The 15348-nt window shown below is 37.9% G+C and overlaps 1 protein-coding gene and 1 long non-coding RNA gene across 5 annotated transcripts in view; one reads left to right on the forward strand and one right to left on the reverse strand.

The window, feature by feature from the left end:
- LOC137093704 (uncharacterized) overlaps nucleotides 1-15348 on the forward strand; it is a 115507-nt gene that overhangs the window by 99001 nt on the left and 1158 nt on the right. For 2 of the 3 annotated variants that reach the window (XR_010908549.1, XR_010908550.1), the window contains 2 exons: nucleotides 11385-11497; nucleotides 12430-12565. This is a non-coding gene — a long non-coding RNA (uncharacterized lncRNA). Of the gene's footprint in view, nucleotides 1-10016; nucleotides 10147-11384; nucleotides 11498-12429; nucleotides 12566-15348 lie in introns of those variants that run through there. The other variant, XR_010908551.1, reaches the window with a different exon arrangement.
- grin2ca (glutamate receptor, ionotropic, N-methyl D-aspartate 2Ca) overlaps nucleotides 1-15348 on the reverse strand; it is a 110910-nt gene that overhangs the window by 46545 nt on the left and 49017 nt on the right. For both annotated transcript variants that reach the window (XM_067458479.1, XM_067458488.1), the window contains 2 exons: nucleotides 9456-10054; nucleotides 271-385 (listed from right to left, as the gene is read on the reverse strand). In XM_067458479.1, coding sequence (XP_067314580.1) covers nucleotides 271-385; nucleotides 9456-10054 — 714 coding nt within the window. The remainder of the gene's footprint in view (nucleotides 1-270; nucleotides 386-9455; nucleotides 10055-15348) is intronic.

Consider the following 15348-nt stretch of genomic DNA (forward strand, 5'->3'; position numbering starts at 1 on the left):
AATGTTTAATAGGACGTTTTTTTCACCCCTTTCCAATTTCCATTCTCTAAACATAAAAAAGTGAAAGTTGACACTTTTCAAACTAATAACACTAAGGTGTGCGTGCTATTTATCAATGGCATTTTGAATCACAACTAGCCTGAAGGCAATGAAACCTGCGGAGATGCATTCAAATTGATGACACCATTGGTGGTGCAACTTCACGACTAGTACATGACAGGATGAAAATTATTTTTTTAAATCTTTTTAAAAGCAAAAAAACATTCTTACCTTATCCCACTGTCTCCCACGGTCTAGAGTGATTATGATCATTGAAGGGTTGACCAGATATCCATCGCTGTTGAAGGAAAAGTCTGTGTTCTCCCATGACACATTCAGCATATGCCTGTGAAAAGAGTCAGACAGATATGTATCTTCTGAAAAATGTTCGGGAATCTCCAACCAGAACACCCAAGCAACTGCAAAGCAACATACCAGAAATCACCCAAAATACCCACCTCTCAGAATACCCTAGCAACCCCATATCATCATACAAAAAGCATTCATAACACTAGGCCTGTCGCGTTTGGTTGATACAATGGACTGCGTCGACGCTGATAATTAAGCGACGTCAATATTTTTAGTTAGGTAAGTTGGGTGCGATATGAAATTTTATTAGTACCGGTACTTTAAGAATGACAGCACTCTAATAAGAGCAGTATTTCTTAATTTGTGTCTATGTGTGACAAGAGAAGTGAGGGCGTGTGTGTGAGCTCTGCTTCCACCGTTCACTAAACAACAGAAACACTTGCTTTAGAAAATAAAGTGAAGTGCGGCGCGGCCGGGATGTGCTTGCGCTGTCGCCCACACGCCTTTCACTCAGACAGATCGCGACATCAGTTTTGCGGATTATAAGGTCTGAATGGTCAAAAATAAGTAAGAATGCACATCCTGCCGAGTATTCAGGTATACGCAATCAGGCATGTCTTTAGTGAACGTATACAGAGTTGAGTGAGAAATCGTGTGTTACAATGAATTTGGACCGTGCAGCTCTTAAAGGGCCGGACATATTATTATTAAATGTTAATCAAACAACAAAAGAAAATCGAAAATCACCCCATGCTTGACTTAAAAACATTTTTTTTTAAGAATCAGTGTATAGTTAATTTACAGAGTGACTATGCTATATATGTATATATACAGGTCCTTCTCAAATAATTAGCATATTGTGATCAAGTTTATTATTTTCCATAATGTAATGATAAAAATTAAACTTTCATATATTTTAGATTCATTGCACAACAACTGAAATATTTCAGGTCTTTTATTGTTTTAATACTGATGATTTTGGCATACAGCTCATGAAAACCCCAAGTTCCTGTCTCAAAAAATTAGCCAACAAACCAATAAATGAAAAGTGTTTTTTTTAAATAAAAAAAAGACAACCTTCAAATAATTATGTTCAGTTATGCACTCAATACTTGGTCGGGAATCCTTTTGAAGAAATGACTGCTTCAATGCGGCGTGGCATGGAGGCGATCAGCCTGTGGCACTGCTGAGGTGTTACGGAGGCCCAGGATGCTTCGATAGCGGCCTTAAGCTCATCCAGAGTGTTGGGTCTTGCGTCTCTCAACTTTCTCTTCACAATATCCCACAGATTCTCTATGGGGTTCAGGTCAGGAGAGTTGGCAGGCCAATTGAGCACAGTAATACCATGCTCAGTAAACCATTTACCAGTGGTTTTGGCACTGTGAGCAGGTGCCAGGTCGTGCTGAAAAACCAAATCTTCATCTCCATAAAGCTTTTCAGCAGATGGAAGCATGAAGTGCTCCAAAATCTCCTGATAGCTAGCTGCATTGACCCTGCCCTAGATAAAACACAGTGGACCAACACCAGCAGCTGACATGGCACCCCAGACCATCACTGACTGTGGGTACTTGACACTGGACTTCAGGCATTTTGGCATTTCCTTCTCCCCAGTCTTCCTCCAGAATCTGGCACCTTGATTTCCAAATGACATGCAAAATTTGCTTTCATCCGAAAAAAGTACTTTGGACCACTGAGCAACAGTCCAGTGCTGCTTCTCTCTAGCCCAAAAGTGGCTTGACCTGGGGAATGTGGCCCCTGTAGCCCATTTCTCGATATGCTAATTTTTTGAGACAGGAATTTTGGGTTTTCATGAGCTATATGCCAAAATCATCAGTATTAAAACAATAAAAGATCTGAAACATTTCAGTTGGTGTGCAATGAATCTAAAATATATGAACGTTTAATTTTTATCATTACATTATGGAAAATAATAAACTTTATCACAATATGCTAATTATTTGAGAAGGACCTGAATATAAAAGTAGTCGTTAGTGGAAGCCTTGCATAACACCCAAGCTATCAACCGCATAGCAATGCATGTAAAACCATCTGTGACACCCTAGCAACCCCTTATTAACAAACAAAAAACACTCATAACACCCAAGCCATTAACTGCATACCAACACGTAAAGCACCCCACCAAGTATACCCTAGCAACTGCATAGTAATGCACACCCAGAATGTCCTAAAAAAAACAAAAACATAATGCAATAAAAAAAAAAAACCTATAGTGTAATCTATTCGGCTCCACTATGTGTGGTCTGTACGTTTTTAGTCTTACAGTGTCCCGGTCTCACATAGACTTTTTTACAGGTTTTTTTTTTTTTTTGGCCTCTCTGAGTTTCACAACATCCTGGTAATTATTATTGGGCAATGACGTAATTTTCAAACCTTTTCTGCTGAAACAAATCCCCAAAGCTATAGAAAATGCCAAAAAACCATGCCAACACTCGGATTGGACCTCCCAGAGGACACTGTCTCTGAGTTTTTTCTGGATCCTTCACTTTCCGAGGCTCTCCATCTAAATCAACCTGCCTCCGAAACGCAGGGTAGACCTCAGTGTGGAACTCATTAGCTTCAGGAGAATCTTCCTATATCCCACCAGCTAAATTTTGCAGTGCTAAGAAACTGCAGAATAAGTTATGTACCCAACTCTTCGCCCCACTGTGGGTCTGGTATCATAATTATTCGAAATATGGGGGTTGAAAAGTGTCTAAATTTGAGTATTTAAATTCAGCAAGTTAGGACCCACTGTAAATGCTACCTCTAATCACAGGTTGTTGTGGCTCCTAAATGATCTTAATGATAAAATCCAAATCTTTCCAAAATCCAAAATCAAAAGCCAAATCTAGAGGATCTAGGCCATGCCAATATGCAAACACATCAACCACACAAAGCTTACTAGCAACCACATAACAATGTGCTACATTTCACTCAGAACACATTAGTAACACCATAGCATCGTACAACATTCACAACATTCTCTTTGGAAAATATAAAATCTATTTTTAAACAATGTTACCTATCGCCCAGCTCTTTTCTTGTTCCTCTGTTTGTACTCAGAGTTTGTGGTTTCTGTAATGTTTTGTCTGTCTCGGTGGAATTTGGACTGATCATTTTAGCTTTGAACCTTGGCTGTTTTGTCTTTTATAGTGCGAATGGTACATCTTCTGAATACTTTCCATTAGAGACATCAAAAGTGCAATTCCTCTTCATAATACAAGCCAAAAAACGTGTTCTATTTTTACACATGGGCACTGGCATTATTTTTGTAGTCGACCAGCTAACGTTTACACAGAAGCCCAGATCAAGTGGAATATATTATCAGAAGAGCAAACTTCATTAGCACTTTGAAAGTGTGATACTGAACATTGCATCACTGCCCATGTTATTGAAAATATTTGCTCTTATGCTCAAAGCATTATTAAATCAGATAATTACAGCCACATGATTCATCATGCACCATAATTCGGTCTCGCTGTGGGTGGGATATTGGACAGCCTCTTCTCTTCTATACGCATCACACACACACACTCACAGCGTCCCAGCGGAGGTGATGAAAGCCCCCTGAGTATTATGGGCACGCTCAAGTGTCATCTGTGTGAAAAGCCATAATAATCTGATAATCTGCTGTAATCTCATTAACAGGTAAAATGACTTAATCGCAAGAGCATTAAAATCAGACTTGATTAAAAACGACCCATCAATAATGAGGGCGACTGTTCTGGATCGAGTTCATTTCAGTGGCATTTTATCGTTATGTCCCAAAACTGAATGAGTAACGAGAAAATAAATCCTCTCAAAAGCAAGATTATATTGTCGAAAAGTAATTCTACTGGGAGAATGTTAATGTGTTTAGCTCTGCCTCACTGCCTACAAGGCCGGCTGTTTCTGAGACAGTATGCTAACTGTCATGTAACCTCATGTATGAATGATTTAGAAAGCTCTCCATAGGGACTCAAATACAAAGTCATTTTAAGGCGAGTCATTTCAGTCGTTGACCATCTTTGAAATGCCTCTCGGGGCAGCTATTTCAGACGTGCAAGTCTTTGAATGGGGAAACATCAAATTCCCCAAAGCTGTTTGCCAAGCTTACACTGTAAAAGTATAAAGTTACAGTGTGACATTTTTAAGTACAATTGACTTGGATGTTTAAGTTATTTCAACTTAAATTATGCTAAACTGACTTTAAAAAATGAGTTGCAACTTGTATAACTTATTGAAAAAAGTTTGACATTTCTTAAAGCTACACTGTGTGATATTTTCCCCCATCTAGCGGTGTAAAGGTATATGACCATCCAGTGAATATTAGCTTCTGTTCCTCTCAATTCCGATTTCGTTTTAACTCCTACGTTGGCCGATTTAGTCCAAGATTAACATGGCTTCGACCTCGTCCATGAGTGCCATCGAGTGTTAATACGCGAAAGGCGAAGCTTGAATTTATGGGTATGTCCCTCTTTGGCTAATGTACTTTCAAGATGGAGGGCCAACATGGTGACCAGCATTCAAACACCTCACCCGTATGTATTTTCAATGGCATATTATAAACTTACGCGAATACTTTATTACTTGAAAGAAGTAAATATACATTAATGAGCCCATATATTTTTGAATGAACTAAGTGTTTTTAGCTAAGAATAAACTAAAAAAGTTACTCAGTGTAGCTTTAACTTATTTTGACGAGTTAAAATCATGTAAAAACACATTTTGTCATAACTTATTGAACATATACTTTTTTACAATGTACGAAGAAATTTCATATTTGAAAAAACCAATGAAATCTGACAACAGCTATTTCCTTTTTTTCCCCCTTTTTTGTGCTAAATGCTCAAATCATGACAAAAACAAACAAAACAAAACTATTGACTGGCCAATGTGCATGTGCAGTAGGCGTAGTTTTAACTGGTTTAAAGTGATTTTTCAGCCTGGCCAAACTAATTTTAAATGGAAGGCCAGCTTATCGCTCATCCTGACATCCCTCTAAAACCAGCCGACAGATCCTCCTGCTCAGGCTGGGAGACCAGGTAACACCAGTGAACCAGTTAAGACGTTTAAGAAGTTAAGATGTTTTCAGCAGGGCCTACACTTTTATCTATAATTCTTAGGGGTGGGTGATATGACCAAAATCTTAAATCACGTAATTTTATTTCATTATGATCTAGTTATTTTTTCTTACATTTATTCTTATTAAAGTGACAAAAGTGATTCAGGTTATTGTTTCATTAACATCAAAGGATTAGTTGCCCCAAAAATGTAATTGATGTAATTACCTACCCTCATGACGCATAGACTGACGCTGAAGAGAAGAGGTTGTTAAATAAAGTTATTTTTGTTTGTTTTGCACACAAAAAGTCTTCACTTTATAACATTAAGGTTGAACCACTGTTACATGGACTATTTCAACAATGTTTTACTACCTTTCTGTGCCTTGAAAGTGGTCGTTGTGTTGCTATCTATGTGGGGCCATTAAGCTCTCGGATTTCATCAAAAATATCTTCATTTGTGTTCCAAAGATGAACAAAAATCCGTCGGGTTCGGAATGACATTAGGGTGAGTAATTAATGCTTTTTGGGTGAACTAACCCTTTAATAACGACAGCAGGTAAATTTGGTTGCTGTCACTTTAAGACTGGCTGCACAGATCCAACATAATAGTGCGTTTTCTTTTTCAACTGTTTACGTTTACTTAAGACATAAATGGCTGTGTTTACTTGCAAAGACATGGTCACTTTGACACATAGGTACACGTAGGCCTGTCACGATAACTACTTTTTGTTTCACGATATATCGTCCCAGAAATAATTGTGATAAACTATATAATTGCCATTTTATGCCACTGAATATATAATCCTAATATAACATAACATAATAATGCAAGTAGACCTACACACCTTGAAATGACAACCTCTTAATTCTTTAGATCATGGAAATTAATGGAAAAAAAATATATCATACTAAATAAAATAAAATAAAAACATTTAATAAATAGTAAATAAACATTTGAAATCGAGTCAATTTGGGCTTATTCTTCCAAACTGTCAGTAGTTGTCAGGAAAACACTATAATGCCTATAATAATTTTTTCCCCTGTTGATAACTGCTCTGTGTATGAAGGAAATTCCTGAGAACCACTGTCGACTCAGACAAAGACGAAACAGACAAGATGACAGCACAACTGAGTAAAATGTTGGTGACATTTATTATCATATAAGCATAATGGCCGACATATTGCATCACAAAAGAAGGATTGAGGTCTTGTACATATATAGTGTGATGAATCAATGTATTGATTATTGCGACAAGCCTATGGGTGAATTCAGGGTGATTGGGACATTTTTAGCCATTAAGATGACTTGGGAAAAGTGTCCCACTCACCTTGAATTCACACTACGTGTATTTAACCGTTCAAGCTTAATTAGTCATCAAAAAAAGCACTCAGTTCAGTTCTCATGCGCTCTATAAGCAGCAGCATTAAGTCACGCATCTCTAAGAAAAGTTACTTTAAAGATTATGAGGGCACACTGCAATTTGTCCAAGAATAGTCCATTTTTATTGTCCAAATGTATGCATTTTGCATTCTCTGAAAATTAGTCTTAATATCCCATGCAGGGTTGCTTTTCAAGTATATTATATGTATCTTGTTTCAACTATGATCTTTTGATATTTTAACTTATTAAAATACTTTTGAAGTCTATAAACTTGCATGGAAAAATTATAACGTTTTTATGTTAAAAAAAAATAACAGCACACAGGTTCAGAAGGACATGAGGTGGAGTAAACTTTTCCTTTGATACTGGTATAAAACCACTTGTGGTCTCTCACAGCAATGCGCACACACACACACACACACACACACACACACACACACACGTTTACAGATCTCCCGCATGATTTACAACCCAATGACCTTGGGCTGCACCAAACACAGAGCACCTCTCTGCCTCGGCCGCTCAAACTCTGGCCCCCTTCGGATGATTAAAACATTTTCTGACGAAATAGGATTTGTTGTGTTCTCTGGCACAGATGGCACCAGATTGCTGTTTTGGGCAGCACTGGCAAGAAAGGGCACATCACACGTTATATCTTCGCTCTGATCCCTGTATCTAAATCCGGATGGCACAGACTGGGCAATGTGCAGCAAAGTGAGCACCCTGGTTTTTGGCCCTGCTACAGAAAACTGTTGGCAGAAGTTCAAACTTTCCTGTCACTTTGTATCCATCAGCCTTAACTTTGCTTATGCGACCCTGTTGGGTCAGGAGTTTTTGTAACCTTATCGTAAATTTTACAACATAGCACGATCGTACACATGGATTTCTCAAATACCCCCATCTGTTGTTCAAAATCTCTCCCATACTATGGATGCATCTCAATTTACTTTCCATCACATCTAAACAGCAAGCGGTATTAGGATTAGCGAGTCCCAAATCAAAGTACTATTAAAATATCATGTCAAAGGTAGTCTGACATTGTCTGATTTCTGATGGACTTTAAAGTACTATTGCTTAATTTCTGTTACCTATTTCTTCTGATGGAGTACATTACCCACAACCCCTTAAAGTATAGAGAATAAATCCTTTGTTATGTCAAAAATATCAACAAATGTGATAAAAAATTAATCAATAGGGATGCACAACATCTGCCAATATGAAATCTTTTTAATTCATTGGTATCCACTATTTGTGTTCTTTTATCCTATTTTTGAACTTAGATTAGCTTTGTCTCATTACCCAAACTCACTTAAAATTCTTGATCTTTAAAACCTCTTATAATTTAATAACTGTTAAATGTAATCCTTAGCAAGTTCAATTGATAACATTTTTCATATCCATTCTGTACATTAACATTTTATTGTGATGTTTCAAAATCATTTAAAAGGCATTTAGCATTTCAAACTTAATAGCAATTTAAATTAAAGTTTGTATTTATTATTTTATTAATTATTTTTGTTAAATCATATTTATTTATTTATTATTAATGTATAGATAGATAGACAGACGATGATAGATAGATAGACAGACGATGATAGATAGATAGATAGATAGATAGATAGATAGATAGATAGATAGATAGATAGATAGATAGATAGATAGATAGATAGATAGATAGATAGATAGATAGATAGATAGATAGATAGATAGATAGATAGATAGATAGATAGATAGATAGATAGATAGATAGATAGATAGATAGATAGAATTTGTTTGCAAATTATGGTGTAAAATAAAGTATTTGGTCACCTACAAAAAAGCAAGATTTCTGTCGCTCACAGACCTGTAACTTCTTCTTTAAGAGGCTCCTCTGTCCTCCACTCGTCGTTACCTGTATTAATGGCTCCTGTTTGAACTCGTTATCAGTATAAGAGACACCTGTCCACAACCTCAAACACTCCAAACTCCACTATGGCCAAGACCAAAGAGCTGTCAAAGGACACCAGAAACAAAATTGTAGACCTGCACCAGGCTGGGAAGACTGAATCTGCAATAGGTAAGAAGCTTGGTGTGAAGAAATCAACCGTGGGAGCAAATATTAGAAAATGGAAGACATACAAGACCACTGATAATCTCTGTCGATCAGGGGCTCCACGCAAGATTTCACCCTGTGGGGTCAAAATGATCTCAAGAACTGTTGTTCTTAAGAGCTGTTTTTTCTACAAATGGACCAGGACAAGTAATCCGTGTAAAGGAAAGAATGAATGGGGCCATGTATCATGAGATTTGAAGCAAAAACCTTGTGTTCATTGCCAACAAAGGGTATATAACAAAGTATTGAAATTTTGTTATTGACCAAATACTTATTTCCCACTATAATTGGCAAATAAATGTGATTTGTCTGGATTTTTTTTTTCATTTTGTCTCTCATCTCTCATAGTTGAAGTGTACCTACAGTATGATGAAAATTATAGGCCTCTCTCATTGTTTTAAGTGGAGAACTTTCACAATTGGTGGCTGACTAAATATATATATATATAATTTTAATAGCAGCTTTCAGCCATAACATGAAGATAGTTAGATGTATTATACAGACGATTAATATCATTGCATCCCTAGTTTTTGAATGTATGAAGGTTAAGGCTAATATTTCCATAAAACATAGAACTCTGAAAACCCACCTGTAGAGACTGTCATTGGTGGATGGCCGAATCGGACTCAGACAATCCATGTGTCCATCAGGAATAAACCCTCTCTGCTTGCGGAAGGCCTCCACTCCTTTTACAATGATGGCAACACCATCCCTGACTCTGTTTCTCAAGCTCATCTTCCAGCGATCTGAGATAATGCTGATCAATCCAATGGGGAAGCTGTCTGGAGGTGGCACATTGGGGTTTCCCACTGCAAGGCTGGGGATAAACCAGATATATCCCGGTCCAACCAAACCCACTTCCCTGGCCATGGTGAACAGGTACTGAGCCTCATCGTGCGAGCAGTACACCAGCAGCACCTGCGCGTCGATCTGCTGAAGTAATCGGTGGGCACGGAGGTCGTTCATGCCGTCGGCCGACATGTCAAATGTCAAGATGTCCTGCATCTCCCAGAGGAAGTAAGATGTATCGATAAAGGAGCGGATGTAGTCCACATAGCTGTTGTATCCTGGGTACAGGCTGGTCACCACCACGAAGCTGTCCCAGTTGTACTCCTCCATCATCTTGAACATCCCATTAATCTGCTGCTCCATGGAAGAGCCCAGCTGAAGGAAGGTCGAACCGTCACCCTGCCAGAAAAAGAGGAAATTCAGAGCTTCATATTAATTCTCCCAATGCCTTCTGCCTGTTAAAACCAAAACTCAATCAAGATTTCATAATGGTGAGAAATTGTCTAATTGCAATACTTTGCACTACTAATAAGAATAATAGTAAAAATGATTAGAAATCTAAATTGAAAATAATAACTCTTGCATATTACTAATAGTTATATTTTATATAATTGTATATTCATATAGTAATAATAATAATCGTCATCATCATCTGACAACATAACTTTATTAATGCATTTTTACAGAATATGATATTCAGTGTTCTGTGTACTGACAATATAATTCATAATATTTAAAAATATATATAATCTTAATTTATAATAATTGTTATTATTATAAACGTAAACTTATATATATATAAACAATTACATATTACTATAGCATACTAACTACTAAATATTTATATTTAATCATCATCATTAGCAACATCTGAATAACAACAGCATAAAATTTATATTGAATGAAAATGACATTCAAAAATGTGTTCAGCACTCTATAATCAACTTTCAATGCAGCTCATACAATGAAATCATAGAGGCGTAACTATTTATTTTGTTTTATAAATGTTCTTTCATTGTGCTTAATGTGCACAAATAAAGCACACCCTGCAAATGAGTTTACACTGAATACTTTACATGGCAATTAAAAAGCCATTGCATATGTATGGCCCATAATTACATTCTTCAATACTATTCGGGCGAAACAGGTTTTGACTTTGATGTTGCATGTCCAATCATCCATGCACAACAATTATATCATTTTACAACATAATACCAGTTACAAATTTGTCCAAAAAGCTTGATTTCATCCTCATTTACATAGAGAAATTATAAGGTAAATTACAATGCATGCAGAGTATAAAAGCAATACAAAATGTGTCCAAAAACACATTTACACTCTCTGTAACAAAAACAAAAGCTGTCACTGGGGCGGTACCCCACACCTTTGTGCCAAAAGTGTACATAATTAGTACCTACTGTAAATGGTACATATTAGAACCCTTTAAAGGATATTGTCCATATTACAACTTTTGTACCATTTTCTTAAAGCTTGAATACACTACCAATGAAACTTTCCGATATCCAAAACGTCCCGAAATCTGAGCAAAAATCTGACTGCCTGAACATGACATTTGGTTATAAAAGGTTTATCCACAGAGAAAGATTGCAAACATCTTAGATAAAACGGAAGAGTTTAGAGATGATATTTATAGTGTGCATAACAGCATTCATCATTTCTGAAACCGTAAACGGTGACTGAATTTAAACTTGACCGAGTTTTTCTCTAGGAGATGAAGGCCAACTGCTACCACCAGAGGATATTCATATTGAACCGTTTCCGGAGAGAGACTTTCAGTGTTACACAGTGATGTCCTTCAGACAAAAGCGCTGGAAAAGTAGGGTAAGCCTGTTAACGGAAGATGTTCCGGTTTATTCCACCTGTTCGCTGACCTCTTTAACTGCTCTAAAAATCACAATGCTTGAATGTTTGTGTCATTGAATGACCATTGCATTTAAAAAAACGACAAGGTGTGAGACAAAAGAATGGTTAGAGTAATATAATGGGTTGGGTATTCATAAGCTGGTCCCATTTCAAAATTACAAACCTATTTTCATATTACTAGATCTCTGGAGCTCAGACAGCAAATCTGAGTCGGAACATTTTGACAGGATCGACCTCAATATTTATCCCTATGTAGATCTGCGTCTGTGTCCTTCCGTTCTCGAGTCTTTGAGTCTTTTAATTAGCTTCTTATCAGAAATGACTCATTTGAATTGAATCCCTGACAGGATGACTACAATATAAAAAATGCTGGACTAAAAACAACCCAAGTTGGGTTGAAAATGGACTAACCCACCAGTCGGGTTGTTTTAACCCAGCAATTAGATTTTCTTAAGCAACATTTAACCCAATGCTGGGTTAAAAAAACTATTGTGGGGTTAAGACAACTCAACCATTGGTTAAAACAACCCAATTGCTGGGTTAGTCCATTTTCAACCCAACTTGGGTTGTTTTTAACCCAGCATTTTTTAGAGTGTACGGTTCGCGAAACATCTAAAGCTGTCAGTAGATTGTTTAACGTTATTCATTTGAACGGATCAGATCTAATTCTGCCTGATTGTTGTAGTTAAAATACCACAACATTTGGCTGAGTGCTGTCACATCTATGACAGGGGTTTTCAGGGACTCTCAAATACAATGAACCTGAAACCTAAAATATCAAGGAAGTTCATTAATAAAGAAATTAAGCTTTTGCACAAATTCTGCCAGGAAGATTCAATGTATACGTTACTTATCACATTCAGACCTATCCAATCAAGTCATAATTCTAGTTCACAGATGCTGATGCCAACGTTACTTCCATCCTCCCCGCCATCACCAGGTCGGTCCCCGCCTACACTCTCAGAAAAAAAAAGGTACAATGGAGGAACAATTTTGTTCCTTGGGGAACAAAACACATCTTTAAAGGTACACAATTTGTCCATAGCTTACAATTATACCATTGTTTTCCTCAGTTCGGTCCTAGTGAGCCGCTGTCCTAGCCTGACAAGCCAGACCCACATCAAGATGTTTGGTCTGGAAACTCACCATAGACAGGGCTCAATCCGAGGGGCGGGATAAACGGTTCTCTTTCAAACTACCTCTGCACGCGATAGGATAGCGCTACAACCAATCAGAGCAACGAAGGTGAAACAGAGCTTGTTGATAGATTAAACATTCGCCGTATCCGGTCGGCTAAACTACGAACACTTCTTCCCTTCTTAAGAATGACTTCAGTGCCGTTCTTTGTTCTTTTCTCAGAGAAAAGCTTAACTCCAAGTCTTCCAGAGTCGCGGTCAAAGCTGATTCGAAAGACCGCCGCCGTTCGCCAGTTTCTGTGTTTACTAGAAGCACACAAACGCAACTCGGCCGTTGTCATTATGGCCCCGCCCACCGACTCTATAGACGATGTGATTGGCCCGGCAAGAGTTAGGGGAATACAGCTCAGAGGGGTATTGAGAGTTACTAGACGACACTCACGGGCAGATTAAATTTGCTGTTGCTATAGGGTGCGTCTAGATTTCTAGGCTACCGCTGTCTTGCAGACTCCTGCAGAGTTTGGTTCCAACCCTGAAAGACATCTATAGAAGCTCTTATTGAGAATCAGCAGGTTTAGATTTTGATGTTTTATTCAAAATGTTTGGTCGCCATTATGGAGATCAGCGTTTCCTTTAGTTGGGCAGTTTGACTTGGATTTTTAAGTAAGATTGTGGTTTTTGTTACAGTTTAAACATAACACATAATTGTTCAAAACAAAGCCATAAACAAAATGCATCATGAAGAATAATATTTTACTAAACTCTTCACTGAATAAAAATAATAATAAAGAATATTCACCAGCAATACTCTCATGCCACAGATCAGAGAGCATATGTTCTAAATTTAGATTTTTAAAAACATTATAAGTGGGAAAAGTTTAGATGCACACAGATATCAAGAATCAGCATATGAATCTCAAAAACGTTGACATGCTGAGATGCATGCTGGGAGCCATGAGTTTTATACTGTGTTGGCTTAAAAGGGTTGGAGCTTTACTCTGGAGGGCATCAAAACTCTAGGACTGAACTTGCCTAACCCTCACTTAAAGGTACAAAAATGTACCCATAAGAATACAGCCCCAGTGACGGCCACTTGTAGCTTAAAAGGTACAATTTTGTACTCTTTATTGACAGTGTATACCTCTCAGGAGGTCAGCTGGAGTTTGTTACACTTGTGACAAGCACTACGAATGGGGCCTACACCAAATAACCTCTAATTACAATACTTGCTGGTCTGCTAATAAACTTGCTATGTTATCATACTCCATCTGGCCTCCAGAGTCTTTCTGGTTGAACTACATGTTCGAGGAAAGAAAAGCAAGAAAAAGAAAACGTGTTGACTGCCAAATTAAAAATCTGCCCTCTATATTTTTATTGTAAAAGCCATTGTAAAAGGAATTATTCAAATATTAGCTTCTTGCAAAATATGTAGCCTACTTTGTATTATGTAAAGGCATACATAATCTAATATGCTAAATGCACAAAAATACTATTTGCAAATTTTATATGAAATATATATTTAACTCTAAAACTGCAAGAAAATCAAAGCCATAAATCTAAACAAGCTCTGTTGCAAATTTGAAATTCAAATAGAGCACATCCGACAGATACTCGATTGAATTGAGATCTGGGGAATTTGAAGGCCAAGTCAACACCTCACACTCATTGCTCTGATCCTTAAATCATTCATGAACCCTTTTTGTGGCAGGGCGCATTATCCTGCTGAAAGAGCCACAGCCACCAGGCAATACAGTTTCCATGAAAGGGTGTACATGGTCTGCAACAATGCTTAGGTAGGTGGTACATGTCAAAGTAACATCCACATGGATGGCAGGACCCAAGGTTTTCAAGCAAGACATTGCCCAAAGCATCACACTGCCTCCGCCGGCTTGCCTTCTTCCCATAGTGCATCCTGGTGCCATGTGTTCCCCAGATAAGCAATGCACACGCACCCGGTCATCCACGTGACGTAAAAGAAAACGTGATTCATCAGACCAGGCCACCTTTTTCTATTGCCCCGTGGTCTAGGTTTTGATGCTCATGTGCCCAATGTTGTCACTTTTATCGGTGGACAGGGGTCAGCATGGTCACCCTGACTGGTCTGTAACTATGCAGCCCCATACACAACAAACTACGATACACTGTGTTCTGACACCTTTCTATCAGAACCAGCATTAACTTGAGCTACAGTATCTTGTCTGTTTGATCGGACGACATGGGCCACCCTTCGCTCCCCTGTGGATCAATGAGCCTTGGCCGTCCATGACCCTGTCGCCGGTTCTCCACTGTTCATTCCTTGGAGCACTTTTGATAGATACGGACCACTGACCAGGAACACCCCACAAGAGCTGCAGTTTTGGAGATGATCTGACCCAGTCGTCTAGCCATCACAATTTGGCCCTTGTCAAACTGGCTCAAATCCTTACGCTTGTTTATTTTTTCTGCTTCTTACACATCAACTTTGAGGACAAAATGTTCACTTGCTGCCTAATATATCCTACCCACTGACATGTGCCATGATGAATAAATAATCCGTGTTATTAACTTCACCTGTCATAATGTTATGCCTGATCGGTGTATATAACATAAATGCTAATTTACTTTTTACCAAATGTGCAAAAATCTCCAAAACGCTGACAAAACAACTCTGAATGAAGGAACAGAGACTCCAGT

The sequence above is a fragment of the Pseudorasbora parva genome, chromosome 2 (assembly GCF_024679245.1).
Source record: "Pseudorasbora parva isolate DD20220531a chromosome 2, ASM2467924v1, whole genome shotgun sequence".
NCBI lineage: Eukaryota > Metazoa > Chordata > Actinopteri > Cypriniformes > Gobionidae > Pseudorasbora > Pseudorasbora parva.